The 24,770-nt window shown below is 37.8% G+C and overlaps 1 protein-coding gene across 1 annotated transcript in view; it reads right to left on the bottom strand.

The window, feature by feature from the left end:
* Window positions 1-24,770, bottom strand: part of ft (cadherin-related tumor suppressor fat) — a 245,041-nt gene that overhangs the window by 12,277 nt on the left and 207,994 nt on the right. The window contains exons 8-11 of the mRNA XM_065363479.1: window positions 13,747-13,927; window positions 13,242-13,495; window positions 9,810-13,153; window positions 4,588-6,173 (exon numbers count right to left, since the gene is read on the bottom strand). Coding sequence (XP_065219551.1) covers window positions 4,588-6,173; window positions 9,810-13,153; window positions 13,242-13,495; window positions 13,747-13,927 — 5,365 coding nt within the window. The remainder of the gene's footprint in view (window positions 1-4,587; window positions 6,174-9,809; window positions 13,154-13,241; window positions 13,496-13,746; window positions 13,928-24,770) is intronic.

Raw genomic sequence — 24,770 nt, 5'->3', positions numbered from 1 at the left:
AGGTACTTTTTGACCTTACAAAAAAACTGTCGACGACATAGACGAATTTAATTGTTATTCCTCTCCCCTTCCTACCCTTCTGATTTCCCTGAAATTTGAAATGTGTAAATCAGTTTTGTTCAAGATGTTTCAGATTTTTTTTTTTATTTTCGAAACATTTGAAGAAATTTTTCAAATTGTATCTCAATTCTTTTATTCACTGTTTTGTTTTATACTTGAATATTTTTTCGTAAGGCAGGGGAAGGGGGAAAATGGGAGATGAAAAAAAGTGGGAAGGAAAAAGAGTAAAGTCATCAAAAAATTTTTAATTGTCAAATATTTTTTAAAATTCTTATCGTCCAAAAAGCTCAATTCAAATTTTTAGCTGATATCAAATCCACCCAAAATGAACCATTTCATGTTGATTTTTCCCAAAATCGTAAAAAGAAAAAAGCAAAAAACTTGTCAAAAAAGAATAAAATTTAAAAAAAAACACTTTTCAATGAAATTGGACATTTTGTTTTGAAAAAATGAAATATTTTTCACTCTCCAAATTGAGAAATTGATCATCTTCAGAGAAAAAAGTAAACAATATTGGAGAACACAAAGATCAGCTCAATTTTTTGGTTCCAAATCATTTCACATGTTTTTTTTTTTACATACTTTTATGCAATTATTGCAAAATTCTACGAAAAAATTTTGTTATCCAATTTTTTCCTGTTTTCACAATATTTCAACATATTATTGACACTTTTTCATGCAATTTAATCTTTTTTTTTTTTTGATTTTAGGTGATTTTTTTTTACTGTTTCCCTGTAAAGGATAAGGAACCACGACGACGACGACGACTCTGTTTGAAAGCTATTCTAATGATATTTCACCCTAATTTGACTGCATTTTGCCACATTTCACTGAAATTTCATTACTTTTTGTTGATTTTTATTGATTTTGATATATTTTTTTTTTAGTGTTTTTACTTTTTACACAATTTTAACGCACTTTACAGATTTTTTCATGCAATTTTTGACAAATTTGTAATCTTTTTGATAATCTTGATTTTTTAAATAATTTTGCATCAATTTAAAATGTTTGTTAAAAAACTTCTTCGTGCAATTTTAAACAAATTTCACTAGGATTTCGAGACTTTTTGGCAATTCCGCATCATTTTTACATGTTTTATTTAACAATTTTTCAAACAATTTTTGCAAAATTTTACAAAGAAGTCCAGTTTGACGGTCCTTTTTACATGGTTTTATTACATTGTTCGAGTTTTTAAATTAATTTGACATAAATTAATGTTTGTTGTACTTTTTATGCAATTTTCGGCAAAATCCACTCAATTCATTTTTTTCCCTTGGCAATTTTCAGTAATTTTAATTTTTTGTGTGTGTGTGTGTTTTTACAGAATTTAAACATGTTTTTAACTCTTTTTACATGCAATTTGCAACCAATTTCATAAAAATTTGCAGACTTTTTGTTAATTTTCATCAATTTGAATGTTTGTTTCTTTTTTGGTTTTTACATAATTTTTACATTTTTTTTTACACTTTCTAGGGCAGTTTTTGTTAAATTTTATGAAAATTCATTAGTTTTTCGCAATTTTAATTGGTTTTATCATTTTTATTGTGTTTTTATATAATTCCAATGAACTTTTCATTTCTTATGCAATTTGAATTTAGTTCATTGAATTATTTTTTTGAAAATTTTTAGTACGTATTTTCCATTTTATTTTATGTTATCTACGTGTTTTATTTTCATTTCTTTACGCAATTTGAATAAAGTCTATCAAAATTTATTTCTTTTGTAAATTGTTAGTAATTTCCATTTTTTTATGTTATCCTATCTACATTGTTTCAATGTTTTCTATTTCAACCATTTTTCATGCAATTTTTGACAAATTTCAAGAATATCTGCTCATTTTTTGTAAATGTTCAGTGATTTTGATAATGCTTTTTTAGTTTTGATCAAGTAAAGAAATTATTCAGATTTGGTTATACCTTTCACTCAATTTGATCAGATCAGATCAGACAGAATCAGATCATATCAGATCAGATTAGATTAGATCAATCCAGATCAGAAGCGATCAGTTCAAATCAAATCAGATTGGATTCATTGTCAGATCAGATCAGATTGGATCAGACCAGTGACAACATTAGATTGAATCAGCCAAATCAGATCATATTAAATCACATCAAATCCGATCAGATCAGATGAGATCAGTCAAATCAGATTAAATCTGATCACATCAAATCAAATTAATATAAAATATAATCATATCAGACAGAATCAGTCGTTCAGATGGGATCAGAAGTGATCAGATCAAATAAGATCAGAAGGGATCAGATAAGATCCGATCAGATTGCATCAGACCACATCAGATTGAATCAGTCAAATCACATCAAATCTGATCGATCAGATGCGATCAGTCAAATCAGATCAAATCTGATCACATCAAATCCAATCAATAAAAAATCAAATCAGATCAAATCGGATCAGAAGGGATCAGATCAGATCAGATTGGATCAGATCAGATCAGATTGGATCAGATCAGATCAGATTGGATCAGACCACATCAGATTGAATCAGTCAAATCAGATCAGATTAAATCACATCAAATCCGATCAGATCAGATGGGATCAGTCAAATCAGATTAAACCTGATCATATCAAATCCAATCAATGTATGTAAAATCAAATCAGATCAGACAGAATCAGTCAGATCAGTTCGGATGAGATCAGAGATCAGAAGTGATCAGATCAAATAAGATCAGAAGGGATCAGATAAGATCTGATCAGATTGGATCAGACCACATCAGATTGAATCAGTCAAATCACATCAAATCCGATCAATCAGATGGGATCAGTCAAATCAGATCAAATCTGATCACATCAAATCCAATCAATGAAAAATCAAATCAGATCAAATCGGATCAGAAGGAATCAGTTCAGATCAGATCAGATTGGATCAGGCTACATCAGATTGAATCAGTCAAAACAGATCAGATTAAATCACATAAAATCCGATCAGATCAGACGGGATCAGTCAAATCAGATCAGATCAAATCCAACCAATGTAAAATCAAATCAGATCAGACAGAATCAGTCAGATCAGTTCAGATGGGATCAGAGATCAGAAGTGATCAGACCAAATAAGATCAGAAGGGATCAGATAAGATTCGATCAGATTGGACAAGACCACATCAGATTGAATCAGTCAAATCACATCAAATCACATCAAATCCGATCAATCAGATGGGATCAGTCAAATCAGATCAAATCTGATCACATCAAATCCAATCAATGAAAAATCAAATCAGATCAAATCGGATCAGAAGAGATCAGTTCAAATCAGATCAGAAGGGATCAGATCCGATTGGATCAGACCACATCAGATTGAATCAGTCAAATTAGATCAGATTAAATTACATCAAATCCTATCCTATCAAATCAAATCAGATCAGACAAAATCATTCAGGTAGGTACCTAAAATACGTATCTAAATTTAAAAAAAAAAAAAAAAAAAAAAACAACAATTCAAAATATTTAAGAATTTTTAGTTTTCCAAACATTTGTGACATTTTGTCATCTTTCTTTCAACAGTTGAGTTACAGTTCATTCTGGGACCTTTACCCTCATACTCCCTGCTGAATATTGAAACTTGCAAAATTCTCTGATATTTCTCGAATGAGCGAAAGATTTTCCAATTTTTTCAAGTGCACCATTTTTTTTTCAGAGCCTAAACATCCTAGTCAATTAGAAAAATTTATCAAAAATCGAAAAATTAACTTCAGCAGCTCAAAATTTGATTCCGAGGTTCAAGCCACAAAACTTATAATCGAACTGAAATCGTTCCTAGTGAAATTAAAATCGTCGAAAAATCCAATTTAAGCATCTCATCGTCATATTCATCTGATAAGCGATAAAAACCAGAAGCTGTCCGCCATCTCTTACCATCCTCCGGGCAGAAAACCGAATCGTAAAAATTTTATAATGTTGTATGAAAATACCCAAGACCAGGGCCTAGTAGACCGAAATTAACCAATTAATTTACATGAATAATATCTACCTATATAGGTACCTAGACCTACAGTAACTCGATGATGAAAAATTCGATATAGTCACTACCGGAGTTATTTTTCAATTTAAAATCAAACGATATTACTTAAGCAGTTCGCAAATAGGCAAAAAAAAAACTATAATATAAATAATCGAACAACAAGCGGTAGAATAACGAGAATCATGTATGTATAAAAGTAGTAACATAATCCGGTAACACTAATATCTGGTCAAAGCGCTTTGAAATTTTTCTAATTCATTCGAGCATAAAGAAAGGTTGAAATAATGCGGTATTCGCATCCATATTGCATTTTATAATTATGACGCCCTACAAGCGGTAACAAACGTACCGCTGCTGTAATGTTAATAATGGTGATTAATTCAAAACTGCTTCTTGTTGTAGCCCCTCATGGGACTCGATATCATTGATGCAAAAACATGTGTACACAAAACAGACGTCGTCAGGAGAAGAAGAAGTACTAGTACTAGTAGTAGTGGAAATAATAAAATAAAAATATAATAATGATAATAAAAGATAAAAGTAAAATCTTACCCCGAAGGACCGGTATCGTCGGTATAACATGATATATCTCCAGGTTTACATTCTTGACAACTATCTCCGTTTTCCGTGCATAAAGCCACGCTTAGAGATACGACTCTGCCGTTGCGTGTAGCCGTAATTTTATGCCAATTTCCATCGGCCAATGAATTGGCGGCTGAATTTTGTGGTACAGCGATGGAAGTAATAGCCGTCCTGGTCCCGCCGTAAGAAAACACCGCTTTCCCATCGACCAGTTCTAAAGCGACGAAATCGGATCTGCCGCCGGTCTGCAGGCCGTAATTGTACACCAGAAGGGAATCCAATTTCATCGTCGCGAATGTTACCGATATATCGTTCGTATTTAAATCCAAGCCGGGAAACGTCATGTACGATAAGTCGCCGAATCCGAAAGTTGATTTTTCGCAATGTCTTCCGTGCAGACCTTCCGGACAGTTGCACTTGTAACCGGGTTTCAGACTCACACAGAAGCCACCATTCAGGCACGGATTAGGTCGACACGAATCGGCGACCACTTCGCATTGATTACCTCGGTAGCCCGGTCGGCACAGGCAGAAGTAGCTAGAGCTGTCCGGACTCTCGCGACAAGAGCCTCCGTTCTGGCAAGGGTTCTCGTCGCATTTATCGATCCTCTCCTCTTCGCACAGCAGACCTTTGCGTTTAGCAGGGCATTGGCATTGGAAATCCACACCCTGTTTTCGACACATTCCCCCAGCTTGGCACGGATTCGGTGTACAAGGATCTTGCCTTTTTTCGCATTTCTTCCCCATGTAGCTTTCCGAGCAGAAGCACACGAAATCGTGACGTACCAAAGGAGAAGTGAACACCAAAGCTTGACTGTCGACAATAGCTGTCTCCGGAATGACCATAATCTCGTCTCGGCAGGCGCCTCCGTTCTCGCAAATATTATTTTTACAAGGCGAATACCCGATGATAACGTTCGACTGGAAAAGCTGCTTGAACAAATGCTGCTTCTTCGTCAACCTCTGACGTACTTGCTCTCCGTTTCTGTACCCATCTCCACCGTCTCTCATCGCCAAAGCTATCTCGAGCCCGTCATCGTTATCGTACAAGCTGAACAAGAACGGAGTATCGCCGTTATTCGAAACATTCCTCAACGTATCCAAGAACTCCTTATAGTATCTCGACAGGAATTTCACAGAAGTCATATTCTCCACTCGAACGATCAATGAATTATCGATAGTGTTGTTGTTGAACGACAGGAACTCCACAGTAACCGATGAAACCACATCCGAATGTTTTCCATCATTTCCCAGCACACTGAACGCGAATCCGCTGCCGAGGGCTACCTTTGAAGCGTGCAAGTCGCAGCCAATAGGAATACTCAGGATGCCTCTGCTGAGCGGATCGTTCAAAAGGCGACATTTATAGTCGCCCGTTAGATCGGCGTCGTTGGGACGTACGTTGGCGATTTTTCCCACCGGGAAGAGCTCGTTGAAGGAGTGAACCATCACGTGGACTGATCTGGGCGTAGATGGGCTGTCGTTTTGGTCTTGGACGAAGATCTTGATGTTGTGTAGTGATTTCATTCGTGGTTCGCCGCTGTCTTCGACTGATACCTGAAACAGATAAAGAAGAAGTTAGTCATTGGTCGGAATTAATGATTTATCAAATTGGGGGGGGGGGGAGTTGAAAGAGTTGTTCAAAAAGTCAAGATGAAGAGTAAAAGAAAAATACACTCAAGTTTTGAGATATTATAAGCACTTTTGAAATTGAAACGAAGGCATATTATGCTACTAGTGACAGTGAATTACTAGTGGTGGAGGTGGAGGGGAGGGTTCGAAAAAATATACAGAAATTCAAAACGGATTGAAAAAGAAGATAAAGAAATTGCACCGGACTTTGATTTCACAGTATTTTTTTCTCACAAGGGAATCTCTCGAAGTATCTGCCTCCAGTCTAAACCCTCCATAATTTAAATTTTAGTGGCTAAAATTGATTTTTCGAATTTTGGCGGATTTTCGAAGACTCAATTGACTACCTATGTACATAATTTATGATTTTTGAAAATGCATAGTTGATACGCAATTTATTCAATAAAAATCTCAAAAAATTTGTCCTGAAACTAATAAATAGCAGAAACCGTCGAAATGGGAGGGGCAAAAGGGGGCAGCTTGACCCCGGTCCACGCTTTCTGGAAAAACGTAGCCAAAATTGTCAAAAAATCCAAATTTTTAATCAAAATTGTCAAAAAGACATAACTTTTTCAAAAATTGAAAAAAAGTCCCAGTTCTTTCCAAAATTGTCAAAAAGCCCAAATTTTTGTCAAATAAACACAATTTTTCCCAACATTTGCCAAAAATGTAAAGAAGTCCTCATTTTTAGCCAAAATTGTCATAAAGTAATAAATTTTGACCAAGTTTCCAAAATTGTCAAAAAGTCCTACTTTTTGCCAAAATTGTAAGGAAATCCTAATTTTTAGCCAAAACAGTCAAAAAGACCTACTTTTTCCAAAAATTGAAAAAAAAAGTCCCTATTCATGCCAAAATTATCAAAAAGTCCAAATTTTTGTCAAATAAACACAATTTTGTCCAACATTGTCAAAATTTCTCAATTTTAGCCAAAAATGTATGAAGATGTCCTAATTTTTAGCCAAAATTGTCAAAAAGTCCTGAATTTTGACCAAATTGCCAAAATTGTCAAAAAGTCCTGATTTTTGTCAAAATAGTCAAAAAGACCTAACCTTTTCCAAAATTGAAAAACAAGTCCAAGTTCTCACAAAAATTGTCAAAAAAATTCAAATTTTTGCCAAATAAACAGAATCTTTCCCAAAATTATCAAAATTTCTTGATTTTTTGCCAAAATTGTAAAGAAACCCCAATTTTTAGCCAAAATTGTCAAAAAGTCCTGAATTTTGACAAAATTGTCAAAAATCCAGATTTTTGCCAAAATTGTTAAGAATTCCTAATTTTTAACCAAAATGTCAAAAAGACCTACTTTTTCCAAAAAATTGAAAGAAAGTCCCAATTCTTGCCAAAGTTGTCAAAAAGTCCAAATTTTTGCCAAATAAACACAAATTTTCCCAAAATTGTCAAAATTTCTTGATTTTTGCCAAAATTGTAAAAAAAGTTCTAATTTTCAGTCTAAATTCTCAAAAAAACCTGTTTTTTGATAAAATTGTCAAGAAATCCCAATTTTTAGCCAAAATTGTCAAGAAGTCCTGAAGTTTGGCCAAATTGTCAAAATTGTCAAAAGTCCTGATTTTTGCCAAAATTGTTAATGAAATCCTAATTTTTAACCAAAACGTCAAAAAGACCTACTTTTTCCCAACATTGAAAACAAGTTCCAGTTCTTGCCAAAATTTTCGAAAAAGTCCACATTTTTGCCAAATAAACACATTTTTTTCAAAATTGTCAAAATTTCTAAATTTTTTACCAAAATTGTGAAGAAGTTCCAATTTTTAGCCAAATTTGTCCAAAAAGTTATTAATTTTGACCAAATTGCCTAAATTGTCAGAAAAGTCCTGATTTTTGCCAAAATTGTAAATTATCAAAAAGTCTAAATTTTTACCAAATAAACACAATTTTTCCAAAATTGTCAAAATTTCTAGATTTTAGTCAAAATTGTAATGAAATCTTACTTTTTATCCAAAATTGTCAAAAAGTGCTGAATTTTGACTAAAGTGCCAAACCTGTCAGGAAGTGCTAAATGCCAAACTGCCAAAATTGTCAAAACAGTCTTGATTTTTGCCAAAATTGTCAACAATTGAAATAAAGTCCCAGTTCTTGCCAAAATTATCAAAAAGTCCAAATTTTTGCCAAATAAACACAACTTTTTCCAATATTGTCAAAATTTCTAGATTTTTGCCAAAATTGTAAACAAATCCCAATTTTTAGCCAAAAATGTCAAAAAGTCCTAATTTTTGCCAAAATTGTGAAGAAATCTTCAGTTTTAGCCAAAATTGTCAAAAAAAGACCTGATTGTTGCCAAAATTGTTGAGAAATCCTCAGTTTTAGCCAAAATAGTCATAAAGACCTGATTCTTCACAAAATTAAAAAGTCCCAGTTCTTGCCAAAATTGTCAAAAAGTCCAAATTTTTGCCAAATAAACACAACTTTTCCAAAAATTGTCAAAAAAGTCCTGATTTTTGCCAGAATTGTCAAGAATTGAAATAAAGTCCCAGTTTTTGTCAAAATTATCAAAAAGTCCAAATTTTTGCCAAATAAACACAACTTTTTCCAAAATTGTCAAAATTTTTAGATTTTTGCCAAAATTGTAAACAAATCCCAATTTTTACTCGTAGCTAAAACTGTCAATAAGTCCTGATTTTTGCCAAAATTGTTAAGAAATCCTCAGTTTTAGCCAAAGTTGTCAAAAAGACCTGGTTTTTGCTAAAACTGTCAAGAAATCCTAATTTTTGGTCAAAATTCAATTTCTGATATCTCCATAATTTTTTTCAAGAGTTGTCACTCTCACTTGGGTCTGTTCTGTTTCCTTTTTCAATTTTTAATCCTAAAAAGATCTTTCAAATTATAAAATTATAAAAACCAAAAGATGAACTGACTTGCATAAAAAACATTGTTTTTAGTTCTCTCAAAATACAAAATTTTCAAAAGTTTTGCCCTCGTTTCGATTAGTTCTCTCCTTATCTTCTTCACAAAATCGACTTCCAAAAGAAAGCATCATTTTTAGGCCTCTCGAAACCAAATTTTCAAGAACTTTCTCCCTTGCTTCGCTCGGGCCAATTTGTTTCTTGTTTTAAAATTTAAAAATTTACAATTGGGCCCTCAAAAATTCAAAACAATGCTCAAATTTTGGTACATTAACGTTACGCTTTTTTCCAAAAAATATTGAATTTTATCAGAAAAAGAAATGTAAAAAAAAATCCATTGAAACTCTACATGCATAAAACCCTATTTTCAAATATGTACTTACTCAACTTCAATTACTTTTTGAAAATTTTTCAATTTTTTCAGAAAAAAATTAAACTAGGTACTGAAAAATCACAAACTCCGGTGTACAAAATTTCACCCTGCCAGTTGTACATATTTGAATCGGTTTTGAATTCAGTTCAAAATAAATAAGAAGTCCACGAGAAAAATTTGTTTCATGAGAACAAGAAGAGTGGAATTTGGATATCTAATCCCCCATTTAATATCGATCGAGAGAAACAGAATGAAAGGGGGTGGGGTAAGAAGGTGAGAATACTCGTAAACTAACCTAAATATCCATCGTAAAAAAATGCAAAAATTTACCATCAAATCAATCTGCGGAGTAACTTCCCGATCCAGCGGCTGGGTAGTGGTAATAACGCCGCTTTGACTATCCAACGAGAACAAATTCTGATACACTCCGCTCATAATAATATACTTGAACGGAGCTCCATTAGGTGGTAAATCTGGATCTCTGGCACTCAAGGTCATCACCGTCGTACCCGGGGCTTCGTTCTCCATCACGTATCCCACCGGCGCGGAGGGTTCGAACACAGGTCCGTTGTCGTTGACATCAGCCACGGCGATCCTGACAGTAGCAGTTCCAGTTTCCGGAGGCGATCCGGTATCGATTGCGGCTACCACGATATTATAGCTAGCCATGGTTTCGCGATCGAGCACAGCGGACGTTTCGATTTCTCCGGTTTGCGAATCGATTTTAAAAGCTTTATCGAAGTTACCATTTATAATCGAGTAACTGAACTGGTTATGTTGTTGTTTGACATCTTTATCGAAGGCTTTTACGTGCAGCACTTTGGTACCTATTTCGACATTTTCAGCGATCTCGGTTTCGTAAATCGAGTTATAGAATTCAGGTGGATCGTTTCCGTCTTGAATTGAGATGATTACTTGAGCTTCGTCTGTATCGTTACCTCGAATAGATCCGGCGTTTTTGGCCATCACTGTGAGTACAACTCGGTTCTGCGTTTCTCGATCTAGATGCTTTGATACGGTAATGCTTCCAGTCAGGGAATTCACAGCGAACCCTTTATCGTTACTCGATCCTACGAATAAATAGTAAACTATTCCATCGTCTCCGGCATCCTGATCTGTAGCCTGAACCGTACCGACGAAGCTGCCTATCGCAGCCGATTCGGATATATCGTAGTGGAAAACTGGTTGCACGAATCTAGGATAGAATTCGTTCTCTCCGGTGATCACCATGTTGATCAGGGTAGATCCTTGCATCGTCGAGTCCGGATTCGAGGCTATAATCTCCAACGTGTATTTATCCTTTTCTTCGTAGTCGAATTTAATCAACGAGTAAACCGTGCCGTTATTCGGATCGATTTGAAACAGATCTTTGCCACTTCCTCCAGCAATGCTGTACTTGATAATAGCGTATTTGGGCGAATCCAAGTCCGTAGCGAGCATCTGAGTGACGGCAGAGTAAGCTGGGAGCTTTTCCGAGATCCGGACCTCGAACATGGACCGATTAAAGACTGGAGGATTATCGTTGATATCTGCCAGTAACACAGTCAGCGTGGCAATCGCGCTTCTGCTCGAGAACCCTAAATCGTGAGCTAGTACGTTCAATTTATACTCGTTCGTTTGATCGTAATCTAAAGTCTGGGTTATTTTCACAGCTCCGGTGACCGGATCTACGTGGAATTTGTCATCAGCCGAGTCAGTTTTGTTCATCGAGTACCTAATCATACCGTTAGGTCCTTCGTCTTCGTCTGTAGCAACGATGGTCAGAATAGTCGACCCGATTGGTTCGTTTTCGGGCACGATGACTTGATAGCTCAACGCTGAGAACACAGGAGAATGGTTATTTTCACCCGAGATGACCAGTGTGACCGTAGCTTGATCGTGTTTCGGTGGAATTCCGTGATCTGAAGCTCGAACCTGGAGCACGAATCGAGTCAGGTGCTTGATTGTCTTCGCAGATCGTTGCAGAACGATCCAGCCGTCGGATTTGCTCACAGCGAATATATCAGAATCGTTGGAATCCATCTTGGTGTACTCGATGGCTGCGTTGATACCGTAATCCAAACTATCCACAGCTCTGATTCGGGTTATTTTCTGACCTATCGAAGCAGTCTGAGGTACAGCGGAGAAATACTCTTTACGTTCGAATTTCGGAGCGTTGTTATTAGCGTTGATTACGTTGACGGTGACGTGGCATTCGTTCGACATCGGAGGTTTACCATTATCGGTGGCTACGACAGTGAAGCTGTACTGATTCTCCGGACTCGAATCCAGCATCGAGTTCTTGTATCGTAATCGTTTCTTGGAGAATATTTCAGCGCTGCTAGGATCGATCGAGAAGTAATCCGAAGGATGAGTCAACGAATACGTGATTAGCGAGTTAGCTCCTTGTTTATCTTTATCTTGAGCTATTATTTGACCGATAAATACTCCGTTCTGATTACTCTCCGGGAAATAGAAATTATAATAAGAGTTCTCGAATTCCGGAGCATTATCGTTCTGATCCTGGACAGTGATGGTTAAAGGAGTCTCAGCTCTCCATGATCCATCGACCACAACAACCTTGAGCAGGTATTCGTCTTCGACTTCACGATCCAAAGGTCCGACTACGGTCACGTTACCGGACGAAGCATCTATGGCGAACTTATTGCCTGGATTTTCGGCAAAACTGAACGTGGCGTTGGCATTTTCACCTATATCTTGATCAGAGATGGTGATCTGGATGACGAAATCACCCGGTCCAGCATTTTCAGTCACGTTGACGCTGAATAGTCTCGTGAATTTGGGCGGATTATCGTTTTTATCTAAAACATTCACGTAAACTGGGACCGTAGTTCTTAGAGATGGAGTTCCTTCATCGTAGGCTTCGACCAGCAACTGATAGTTATCGATTTGTTCGCGATCTAGTTTCACTTTCGTCTTTATTTCGCCAGTTTTCGAGTTAATAGTGAACGCTCCGTTGCTATCTGATTTCAGTTTATAAGCGACTTTGCCATTGATACCGGAATCTCGATCGTGAGCTTTGACTTTGAGCACACTCTGCGGAGGATATTCTTCTTCGAATACAGAACCGTGATAAGTGATGTTCTCGAATACCGGAGCATTATCATTCACATCGGTCACGTTCACCAACAACGAGACGACTGATTTCAGCGGAACACTGTCGGAATCTTGAGCTTCGACCCAAATCTCGTACTGAGAAGATAACTCGTAATCTAATTCGCCATCGGAGACGGTAACTTCGCCGGTATTCGCGTCTACTTTGAAAGCATCGCCGATATTGCCTCCAGCAATAGCGAACTTAATAACTGCAGCAGTGCCGGATTTGGGCGACGAAGCTTTCAATTTAGTAACAACTTTTCCAGGGCTGCAGTTCTCCGGTAACATGAAAACACTCTCTTTAGGTGTGACGATGACTGGGAACAGGTGAGCTGGACGTAGTCGAACGATGATCTGGATTGAAGAGCTTTTCTTCGACTTTCCATTATCGGTGGCTTGGACGTTGATTTTAAACATGCCATTTACGTCCTCCAGGCGTAACTCCTTCGATGCCTTGATAACGCCTGTTTTGCTATTCAGCGTAAACCTGCCGACATCGGTACCGCTCATCGAGTACTCTAGACGACTATTCTCGCCGGTATCCGCATCCGAGGCGATCACTCCGCAAACAAATTCACCTGCGAGGAAACCACAACGAAGAAATTAGAAAAAATTCTCAAGGGGTCTAATTAGGTACCTATACTAAAACAATGGAGAATTATTTACCAGCTTGTATTCGATCGGCTACGTAAACGATGTACTGGCTATCGGCGAAAACTGGAGCATTATCATTTTCATCTAAAACGTTGATAAGTAAATTTACGGTCGACGCTTTCGGCTCCGTAACACTGCTATCCTGGGCGACAAGCGTTAACCGGTATACGCTAACATCTTCTCGATCCAGAAGTACTTTAGTAGATATTAGACCGGTTTCGGAATTCACTTGGAATCTTTCGACGCGCTCTCCCAACAAGCTGTACCTGAAATAAGAAGCAACCGTGTTAATTCTAAATGAAGAGTCAATTCGCCTATACATGAATATCAGCTATCTATCTCTATACGTATAGTAATAGGTATGGGTATAAGTATTCTTCCTCATCAACGGTTCTTTTTTCTTCTCTATCTCACTCACTCACTCCCTCTAGCCTCGGCCTCATCCTCTTTGCTAATACATGTGTTGTACTGTATTCAAAAAAACACGTAAAATTGAAAGAAAGAAAAAAAAACTCACTTCAATTTAGAATTCAATCCGGCATCCGAGTCGACCGCTTGAATATGTATTACTTCGCTACCAATTGGCAAATTCTCGCCTACGAATGCCACATAATCGGTTCTCTCGAATTGAGGACTGTGATCGTTTACATCTTGAACGAAAACGTGAACTGTGCCAGACCCGGTCAAAGGTGGACTCCCTGTGCAAAAAAAAAATCATTCGATGAGGTTACATGAATAATTGAATAACACAATATTATCGTATAGAATTACATTATAATTAAGTAATGCTTTTGGATCCGAAGCCGAATTGGTAAATTAATCATCAATATATGTATTGTCATTCGATTTCATTACGCTGGAAAGAAACCCAAATAAAAGACAGGTCACATGTCCTTAACAAATTTTTCGAATTTTAGCCATGTTTAAAGCAGTGCATGAGAGCCGAATCGAAAAACAAAATAAGTGAGTATTTGAACTCAGTATTTACGAAAACCTAACAAACGGTGCGCCACATCATCCACTTTGGTGTAGTTATCATGTTTCAGAGCATTAGTGAAGGGGGTGGGGGGGTTAGAGTGGTCGGATTGAAAAAATAAGCCAATATTTGAACTCAGCGTATTCAAATCACCAGCAATCGATATGTCACTTCACTTTTGAATTTTTTTTTTTTCAGATTTTGATCAAAAAAAGAGTAAGAAAAAGGTGCCTGTAATGAAATTTTTGAACGGTAAATTTCAACTGCTTTTGTTAAAATAATCACGAAAAGAGTCGAAATAAAAGTCACCAAAAGTTGATGCATCATTGCGAAATTCAAATGAAATTTTACAAAAAAAAAAAATGACTACAAATTTCAAAAGATACATATATTGCCAATTTTGTGAAAATTGATATTAAATCATGGAAAAAAATGAAATATAAATTAATTTGAAAAAAATTTCCAAAGCTTTATTCGGGGCACTCAACTCCCCCCTCCCCCTCCCATCTGTTCCAAAACGATCAGATTTGAACTCGGCGAGCCCAAATTATTCAAAAACGACCTTTTACTCGATTTTTTTGGAAATCAAAAAAATCCAAAGGGGTTAGGTTAATGCTTTTTTCAGGCAAAACAACTTTTTATCGCAAATCGAGTCAAAATTCTGGCCAGAAAAGTTAGTTTTTGAGACGGCGAATTCATTTCCGGTGTCAGATTTTCACTACAGGGTACCCTTCTCTCAGAAATGGACAATTTTTGGGCACAAAACAGAGGTAAGAAAAGTTGACTCCTTCCAAGTCGCCATGTCATAAGGCCTTCAGAAGGCAGACAGACAACATCAATGAGCTTAGGAGGCCAAACAGCCTCCACAATCTAGAAAGACAGGTCAATGACCTCATGAGGCCAAAAAGCCTTCAGAAGCCAGACAGAAAGGTCAACGATCTTGAGAAGCCGAACTGGAAGTCAGATAGAGAGGGCAATGACCTTGAGAAGCCAAACTGGAGGTCAGACAGAAATGACAATAACCTTGAGAAGCCAAACTGGAAGTCAGACAGAAATGTCAGTGACCTTGAGAGGCCGAGACGGAAGTCAGACAGAAAGGTCAATGACCTTAGGTGACCAGGCTGAAAGCCAGACGGCCTCCAGAAGCCAGACAGACAGGTCAATGACTTTATGAGGCCAAAAAGACTCCGGAAACCAGACAGACAGGTATGCCAATGACCTTAAGGTGCCAGACAGGAAACCATACAGAAAGGTCAATAACCTTGGGAGACCAGACTAGAAGCCAGCCGGCCTCCAGATAAGTACATATGTCAATGACCTTGAGATACCAGACAGAACGCCAGACAACCTTCAAAAGCTGGACAGACAGGTCAACCACCTTCAGAGACCAGACCGGAAGCCATACAGAAAGATCAATGACCTTGGAAGACGATACTAGAAGCCAGACGGCCTCCAGAAGCCAGACAGACAGGTCAATGACTTTATGAGGCCAAAAAGACTCCGGAAACCAGACAGACAGGTATGCCAATGACCTTAAGGTGCCAGACAGGAAACCATACAGAAAGGTCAATAACCTTGGGAGACCAGACTAGAAGCCAGCCGGCCTCCAGATAAGTACATATGTCAATGACCTTGAGATACCAGACAGAACGCCAGACGGCCTCCAGAAACCAGACAGACAGGTCAATGACTTTATGAGGCCAAACAGACTCTGGAAACCAGACAGGTGGGTATGCCAATGACCTTAAGGTGCCAGACAGGAAACCATACAGAAAGATCAATGACCTTGGGAGACCAGACTAGAAGCCAGACAGCCTCCAGAAGCCAGACAGACAGACAGACAGATCAATGACCTTACAAGGTCAGACATCCTCCAGAAACCAGACAGGTAGGTATGTCAATGACCTTAAAATGTCAGACAGAATGCCAGACAACCTTCAGAAGCCGAACAGATAGGTCAATAACCTTCAGAGAGAGACCATACTGGAAGCCAGACAGGCAGGTCAATAACCTTCTAAGAGACTTCATACTAGTACAATTTCAGAAAAACTGAACCAAAATTCAGCAAAAATTGAACGAAACTGCGTCTAAATGCCACAAAAATTAATCAAAACGCAAAATCAGGCACCAGAACATCTCAAAATTTAAGCAAAATTTATCTAGAATTCTTCAGATTATGAACAATTATACCTAAACCGAAAATTAATCAAATCACAAGGGAAAATGATAAGATCTGATCAGGTCAGAACAGATCTAATCAGACCAGGGGAAAACGATTAGATCCGATCAGGTATTGAGCAAATCAGATCTGATAAATTGGATCTAAGGAATAGCCGGACCTCATAAGATCTGATCAAGTCTGAAGAGATCTGATCTGATCAAAACAATAATCTGACCAGATCTGATAATAGACCTGGTCACACCAACTTGGATCTATGGAATGCTCTGATCTGATCTGATCAGTCAAATGCAATCATTTTTTCAAGGGATGTCATTAAAATTAAATAAACTTCTGTAAAATTGAAAGAAAAACAAAATCTCAGGATCCAATTTCATCTGACCAAATCAGATCAGACCAAAGGTTTGATCGCATTAGACCTGTTCAGACCGGATTAGATCCAATAGAGAAACCCTAAATAGATAAGTAAGCATATCAGATAAACATAGACCTAATAAAACCGGTTTTATCAGATTCACACGTTCTCTAGATCTACATAGTTTGAACTGACCAAATATGATCAGATCAGAATTATAATCACATCAGATCTGTTTAAACGTGATTAGATCTCATAAGGAAGACCTGTTTGGATGTGATCAGATTTTAATAAGGTTAATTCAGATCTGATCTGATCAGGCCAGTTGGATCATATTTGATCAGATCCGAGTGTTTTCCAAACCCATTTAGAATTTAAATCTAACGAAACCTGAATAGGTCAGAGTTTTGATCGGATTACATCCAATAGGGGAAACATGATCGGATCTGATCACACATTCATCAGATCGACTTGACTCTGATTAAATCCGGGTATTATTTTAGATCTAATCAGATCAGTGGTTTGATCGGTTTTGAATTACCAACAGAATCACTTTTAAAAAATGATTCTCAGGGAAACTGATCGGATCTGATCAGACCTCTTTAAACCTATTTGATTACATGATCTACCTAGTCAGTTCAAAACGAATCCATGGAATGTCTTCTGGATTTCATCTGCCCCTAGATCCTGATTCATCTGATCTAATCAGATCTTATCAGTTCTACCCACAGGGAAAATAATAAGATCGGATCATGTCTGAACAGATCCAATCAGGTCAAAATTCCAATCTGATTAGTGATTAGATCTGGTCAGATTGAATTGGGTTCAGCGTATGTTTGGATCAGATCTGATTAAACAGGTCTGAGCCTATCTAATCAGAAGTGAAGAAATATCTTTTATCGCATCTTTTCAGATATCTGTTATAAATTTTCCAATTTGATGATATCCGATCTTCTTCACCTAAGATCGTACATACATCAGCCAACGTTTTTGGTTTTTTTTTTTTGAAAACTAACCAGGGGAAAAAGGACTTCCACATTCTTTATAAAGAATAAATAAGCAACATTGTCAAAATAATGATTTTTCAAATCGATGAAATTTTGGTTATTAAATCACCCAAAATACTTTAGTTGAATTATTCACAAAAAAGCACACATATGTTTCAAATTTCAAGCCATATGTTTTATCCCATCTCGAGATAGATACACTTCGTGATAAACTAATCATTTTGTTCATTGTTAAAACCAACACACAATAGAATCCTGCACCTGGGACCTAAGTACACGTTAAAATCACAGCTTATGAATGAACCGAGCGAATAATTTCTTCATAAGCAGACGGTAAAATTACCGGAGCGCAAAATCGACGCTAATAAGCGCAACGAGAGGGAAAAAATAGCGAGACGACGACCACGACAAGAGCAATAACAACAACAGGAGTACCTATACCTAATCCTATAGCAATAGATAATTTAACCTTAATACCTATGTAAATATCCCAAACACGTAAGTGTATTTGAAAAGAATTTCACCACTATACGAGGAGTACCTATGGATATAATTTTAACATTTTTCCACCGTGGGATGTCACATAAAGAAGAAGAAAAAAATGAAATCCAGTACCATAGACGATCGGCAAACGAACGAATTAATTAAACGTATTAAGCAAATGGTAAAGCCTTCGATTTATGAAAAGAAAAAAAATTTCCTTCAACGAGTCTGTAATAAATGAGCTTGACTTTTTTTTTCGCCGAAGTAATTTTTATACTCTATAAGTAGACACGATGATGGAAAAAAAGCGAAAAAAAAAATAAAACCATCATACTACGAGCATCATTTGAAGAACGGCAATTTACTCGATGATCGTTTTAATGAGATAAATATTTTAAATCGAGGTAAAATACACGAACGGCGATCAGAATGCATTATGCATCTAGTGACTGCGCTTCGCTGGCATATTGTAGAGTACAGTACTATTTTCGCATTAAAAATTTATACGTGTTTCCGGCCGATGCGGCAACAAATATCATCCATTTCTGATTCGTTTTCTTTCGTTCGCATCGAGTATTATTTTTTTCTCCTCTCTCTGTTTACTCCTCTAAAAGGCGCGCGCCATCAATATGTTCATTTAAATGCGTTTTCTTGTTAAACAAATAGCTTTTACAACGTAGAAAATAACTCACACTTTGCTCTCTAGTCTCTATAGCTCGCGCATATAGCCAACTAAAGCGATAAAAATCGCATTAACCCACACCGCGTCACAAAAATGACAATTTTAAAAATCTCTAATAAATGTATTGTCGATGAATATTTACGATGCGAGGTAACTATACGAGTACTATATAAATGTGCATAGTCGTACACTGCAGCAGACACACAGGTTCGATTCGTTCGCGCCCATGGTAAGAGGTAAACATGATAATCTCGTAGAATAGCAATAAGATATCTATGCCTACAAAGCCCTTCTTCGATGCTGCCATGCTCATTACAATTTTTCTCCACTGATGTGGTCGTTGCCGCGTGTCCAGCTCGAATCGCGTTAATGGCAGTGAAAAAGTGAACTGTGGAAAGGTGCGATGAAATGGGGCAGGTATCGTTCTGGGTTATACATGAGAGACTTTGTTCATCAAGGATTAAGCTCACGTATCTACTCTTTGTTATATTCACATCGCAAATTGAAATGATTTTCATCCAATTTTTCTCCAATATCTCAGATTTTTCTTTTTCAGATGCTAAAAATGAATATTATTCCTGCTCATTTAATAATCGAAAAAGTCCAAAAAAGTGATCAAAAAGTATCCAATTTTTTTTTTTTAAATCACAAAACTTGAGGAAAAAACCATTGATGCCAAAGAAAAAAATGGATAACCCCCCAGGACTCCAGAGCTCCGAAACTCTATGGACTGCCAAAGATCCACAAAAAAGATGTACCACTGAGACCAATTATATCTAGTATCAATGGACCAACTTACAACCTGGCCAAATATCTGTCCAAAGAGCTATCCCCTCATGTTGGCAACACCAGTAGCTTTGTGAAGAACACAGCAGACTTTGTTGAGAAAACAAAAGACATCATCACTAAGGAAGGAGACATTCTAGTCAACTTTGATGTGGAGTCCTTGTTCACCAAAGTACCCCTGAAGGAAACCATGGAATACCTAAAGGAGTTGTTTCCTAATGATTTGGCCAAACTCTTTCACCGCTGCCTGAAAGCCAGCTATTTCCTATACAATGGAGAATTCTATGAACAAAACGATGGAGTAGGTATGGGCTCACCTCTCTCCCCCAAAGTGGCAAATTTCTACATGGAAAAGTTTGAGGAAAAAGCCTTGGAGACAGCAACCTTGAAACCAAAGATCTGGCTAAGATATGTGGATGATGTTTTTGCTGTTTGGCAACATGGAAGAGACAAACTGCAAGAATTCATACAACACCTGAACAGCATTCATCCAGCCATAAAATTCACTGTAGAAGAGGAGAAAAACAATGAGCTTGCCTTCCTAGATGTTAAACTACACAGAGAAACTGCAGCACAATGTATACAGGAAGCCCACACACACCAACAAATACATAAGGGCAGACTCCCACCACCATCCTGCACAGAAGAAAGGAGTAATCCACACTCTAGCCAAACGTGCCAGAATAGTATGCCATGAAGAAAACCTGGAACAAGAACTGGAGAAACTTACTACCATTTTCCAAGAAAACGGATACAGCAAACAGCTGATCAAATCAATAATCAGACAAACTGGGGAAGAAAGAGTACCTAAGGAGGAACCTGAAGAAAAAGAAAAGATTGTGATAATGCCATATGTCCAAAACACCACAGACAGGATTGGAAAACTGCTCAGGAAACATAACATAAAACTATAGTGTTCAAACCTCTCAAAACCATCAAAGACACAATCCCCCCAACAAAGGACAAAGTCCACTTGGAAACAGAAGGAGTATACAAGATAACCTGTGGATGTGGAAAACACTATGTTGGGCAAACTGGAAGACAGATAAAAACAAGGATAAAGGAACATGAAAGTGACACAAGACATGCAAGGGTGAAGAAGTCAGCTGTGGCTAAACATTCAGCAGAATGCCAGAAGACTGTAGACTTCACCAAGGCCAAAGTATTGTCAAGAGAAACAAGGTGGACTGACTGAATGGTGAGAGAAAGCATCGAAATCTACAAGCATGGCAACAATTTCAACAGAGAAGATGGGTTCACCCTACCAAGAGCACGGAAGCCTATACTCCAAAAAAGACAAATCTCAAAAAGCCACCAGGCTGAAAATTGGGAAGAAAACCTCAATCAAGGACACACCCAGGAAATGGGACAAAGATAGGACAATACCCAACACAATGAGGGAAGAAGCCACACCCATGTGACAGGCCACACCCTTGGTGCTGGGACCAATCAGGAGAGAGACCACACCCAACTTGGACCTACATATAACTAGATCTCAATCAAGAAGGAACCCTTAGTGGTGAACACTGCTCTGAAGAAGCTAGATGTAATTCTTGCGAAATATTAGCAAAATCTATTTTTGTAATCCGGCTTAATACCCGTTAATAAAGTTTTTAAACAAAAAAAACAATCATCAAAACAAAAACATTCAATATGAATTTCATCATAAAAATGTGATATACTACTATGCCGTACGTGGTATGTATAGGGCTCGCCCACATGGTAACACTGCGTTGCACTAAGGCAACACTGCGTTGTATTCTCGTCAGCTAGCCATACGAGCCAAGCGACGAGAGTACAGAACGCCAGTAATGTATCCGAGTGCACGCGGGTATGTTATTCACGGTTAATGGGTTAATGCAGTCATTTAAGTATAAGTTTTACTCTCGAGTGTTAAGTGTTATATTTAGTGCTTTAGTTTTAGTTAGTTATTAGTGAAACCAATGAATAGACGAGAAGGAGTGATGATCTACTCGTCGCCACTCTGGGTAAGTACTTGCACATATCAGTGTGAATAAGTTAGATCTCCTTGCCAGAGGAGATCACTTATCCAAACCTACACCACAGTGTGTAACACCAACGTGTGTATATTTAGTTTAAGAAAGTGTCATGTTAACTAGTACATTTGCTTATGTGCTATTCATGTAAAGTGTTGTTAATATTGCACACATTAAATATTATTCTCGTGTATAACTTGTTATTATTTATGGTGTGTATGATCATATGTTAAGAGTGTAAAAGCAACCATTTCCTACTCACGCCCTAGCCGAGCATGTGAGGTATTCCGGTGAGTATTTAGTAGAAATACTCTAAGGGATATTTCTTGGAAACAACACAATAGCAACCACAATCGATAAGTACATTACCAATCATGCTTTAAGTCAATTTACCCTCTTACATTGGCGCCCTTCCGAGTGTCCAAAAAGCACAGATTCGTCGTAATCTGAGCTTGGAGGAAGTAAATCGTTATGAGTACAAAGTTTAGATCGCGACCAAACTTTGGAAAATAATACTTGCAGTATGATTTCATTGTACTTACGATTCACTTCTTGACTATTCTCAGACCAAAGTGTCCGAAAATAGGAAAGGAAAGAATACTTGTGAATATTTCAAAGTAAATAATCACGAAAGTATTAAGTTGCTTTCACTCATACACACACACACCTAGTCAAATTTGCCAGAATTTGACGAAAACGTGTTTATCTTTACATGTGTATGTGTGGTGGTAGATGATGAAATCCATCGATGGATAAAAAATCCGTTGAGAATTTCTCAGAACTCAATCCGTTCGTCGAAACGTGAAAAGCGAGTTCCAGCTTGTCCGCCGCATTGTTGCGTGACCCCTACCACCACCCAAGGACAGACACACACGTCGCACTAGCCGCCATCTTTGCGATGTCGCCGCTGCAGCTGTGTAGCCACCAACCGTCGAGTTGATAGCTACCGCGGCTCGCATTATATATTTTTCTTTTCAAGTGTGACGACGGTTATAGCCACGCTCCTCCAGAGAAGCAGCTTGACTGTCATTGTGTTATTTTTCGCGCGCATTTTTGCGTCTTTAGTGTGTGTCTTGTCCGGTATCTTTTCACGTTTTATTTTTAAAGTGAATTTTGATACTAAGCAATTTATTTGCATAATTTCTCCGCGTTTGTTTTTCAACCACGCGATCAGCAGCAGTAGAACTCTAAGTTCGAAGCTCTATTTAGCAGCAATATTGGTAAGTAATATCGTTGAATATTACTATTCATTTCGCGAGTGGCTTTTAATCAAAGCAAACACATCGCAAGCATTTTTCGCGTATTTTTCAAACCAGCACTCAAAGCTGAGTGATAATTCAGTGTCCTTGTATTTTTTCAGAAATACCCAAGGTGGTATTTTGGCACCTGAATTTTTTCTCCAGCAATTCGTGTTCGTGTTCGCGATTCATTCGAAGCTAATTTTTTAGCTGAGATCTAGTGCTCTTTATCTTGTCCGAGTCACCTCTGAAGTGACTTTGCACTCGAATCCCGCTAAGAAACACGTTTCGAGCACGTGTGAAACAGTTCGTCCTGACTCAGCGCTTTTTATCTTGTCCGGATTACTCGCCGTAGTAATCTAGCGACTTGAGTCAACCGACTGTATAGCTCAGTGCTAGTGAAGCGCAATTTACGTGATAGAATATTTTTGTGTACCAGAACCAACTCGCGAATTAAAACCAGCATTGCACGTGAATTTGTGTTTGAAATTTACAAGAAATTTCACACAAACGGGAAAATATTCGCCGTAATATTATCCCAGCTGTAGTTGAATTCGAACGAAATGGCATTTACTGGACCAGCTGCAGGCACCCGAAGTAAAGCGGTAGCCCTTACGCAACACCAAGTACATTGCTTATGTATTGGTGAAACGCACGAAGAATCGTGCGTTACGTTGAAAAATTCGGATAACAAATCCAAACGGAAAAATCGAAAAAATCCACCTACGCAGGATTTAAACGTAGAACAACCTGAACAACAATCGAGTCCGCAGAACCTTGTGGAATCATTGTTCAGCAGTCATCCGCCATCAAACAATTCTGACGAAGAATATGACGAGGATGATGATGAGGATGACGAAGATTACGTACCTACCGAAGAAAACAACATGGTACATGGATCAGATCTCCCTGACCCGCCCCCAGCGAGGACACGTCACCTGCAAAATTACAGGGACTCAAAAAGGGAAGAATGCAGATCCAAAACTGAACCGAAACGACCTGAAATCGCCACTGATGCTGAAATAAATGATCCGTTGAGATCGTTGTTTCAGCAAACATGGGATTTCACTGAAGGTGCCATAGAGAACCTACAGATTGGTCAAGCAGTTCAAGAACACAGCCTTATCCGAATAGAAGACTGTCTAATTAATCTTGTGGACCATGCAGGTAGTACGAACCGCAACATTGACGGATACAGAAACGACGTAAAAGACGTTCGTGAACACTGTACCCAATGGGCCACTGGCATGAAAGAATATGTAGGTCAAACTACTGGTGCAGCTTTACAAAAAGCTGACAGCGCGATGCAAAAGGCAACGCAATGTGAAACCAAATTTGACCAAGCGACCAACCTATTCAAAAATGAAATGACAAAACATAAGGCAGAATGCAGCCAGTTAGCTCATGCAGTTGCGGATATGAGAAAGGAAGGTGGATGTAGACCCAACAGTGGTCTTAATTCAACCCCAACCTTGAAAATAAATGCCAACTTGGTCAGAAGTGCTGGCATTTATTACGATGAATCGAAACGTTACTTCCCTCATGAATTTGTACGTCAGTTCGAAGACTACGTAAACAAAAGCAATGCCGCCGAAACTCAGAAAATTTACGCATTCCAAGGAGTAATTGAGACTCAAGATGCGACAGAGTGGAAAGGCGACATGGTGGGAATAACGGACTACGAAGACCTAAAACAGCGATTCCTTCAACATTATTGGAACAGTCAGTGTCAAAACGATGCATGGGAATATTTCCAGAAATATTTTTGCGAAACCAAAACGGAGAAACGTCTGTTCTTGGAGATAAAGAGATGGGTCCTATCTCTAATCAAACGCAAA

Source organism: Planococcus citri, chromosome 4 (genome assembly GCF_950023065.1).
Source record: "Planococcus citri chromosome 4, ihPlaCitr1.1, whole genome shotgun sequence".
In the NCBI taxonomy this organism is placed as follows: domain Eukaryota; kingdom Metazoa; phylum Arthropoda; class Insecta; order Hemiptera; family Pseudococcidae; genus Planococcus; species Planococcus citri.
Note: the sequence above shows the minus strand (reverse complement) of the source record. Positions and strands in the feature narration are given on the sequence as shown.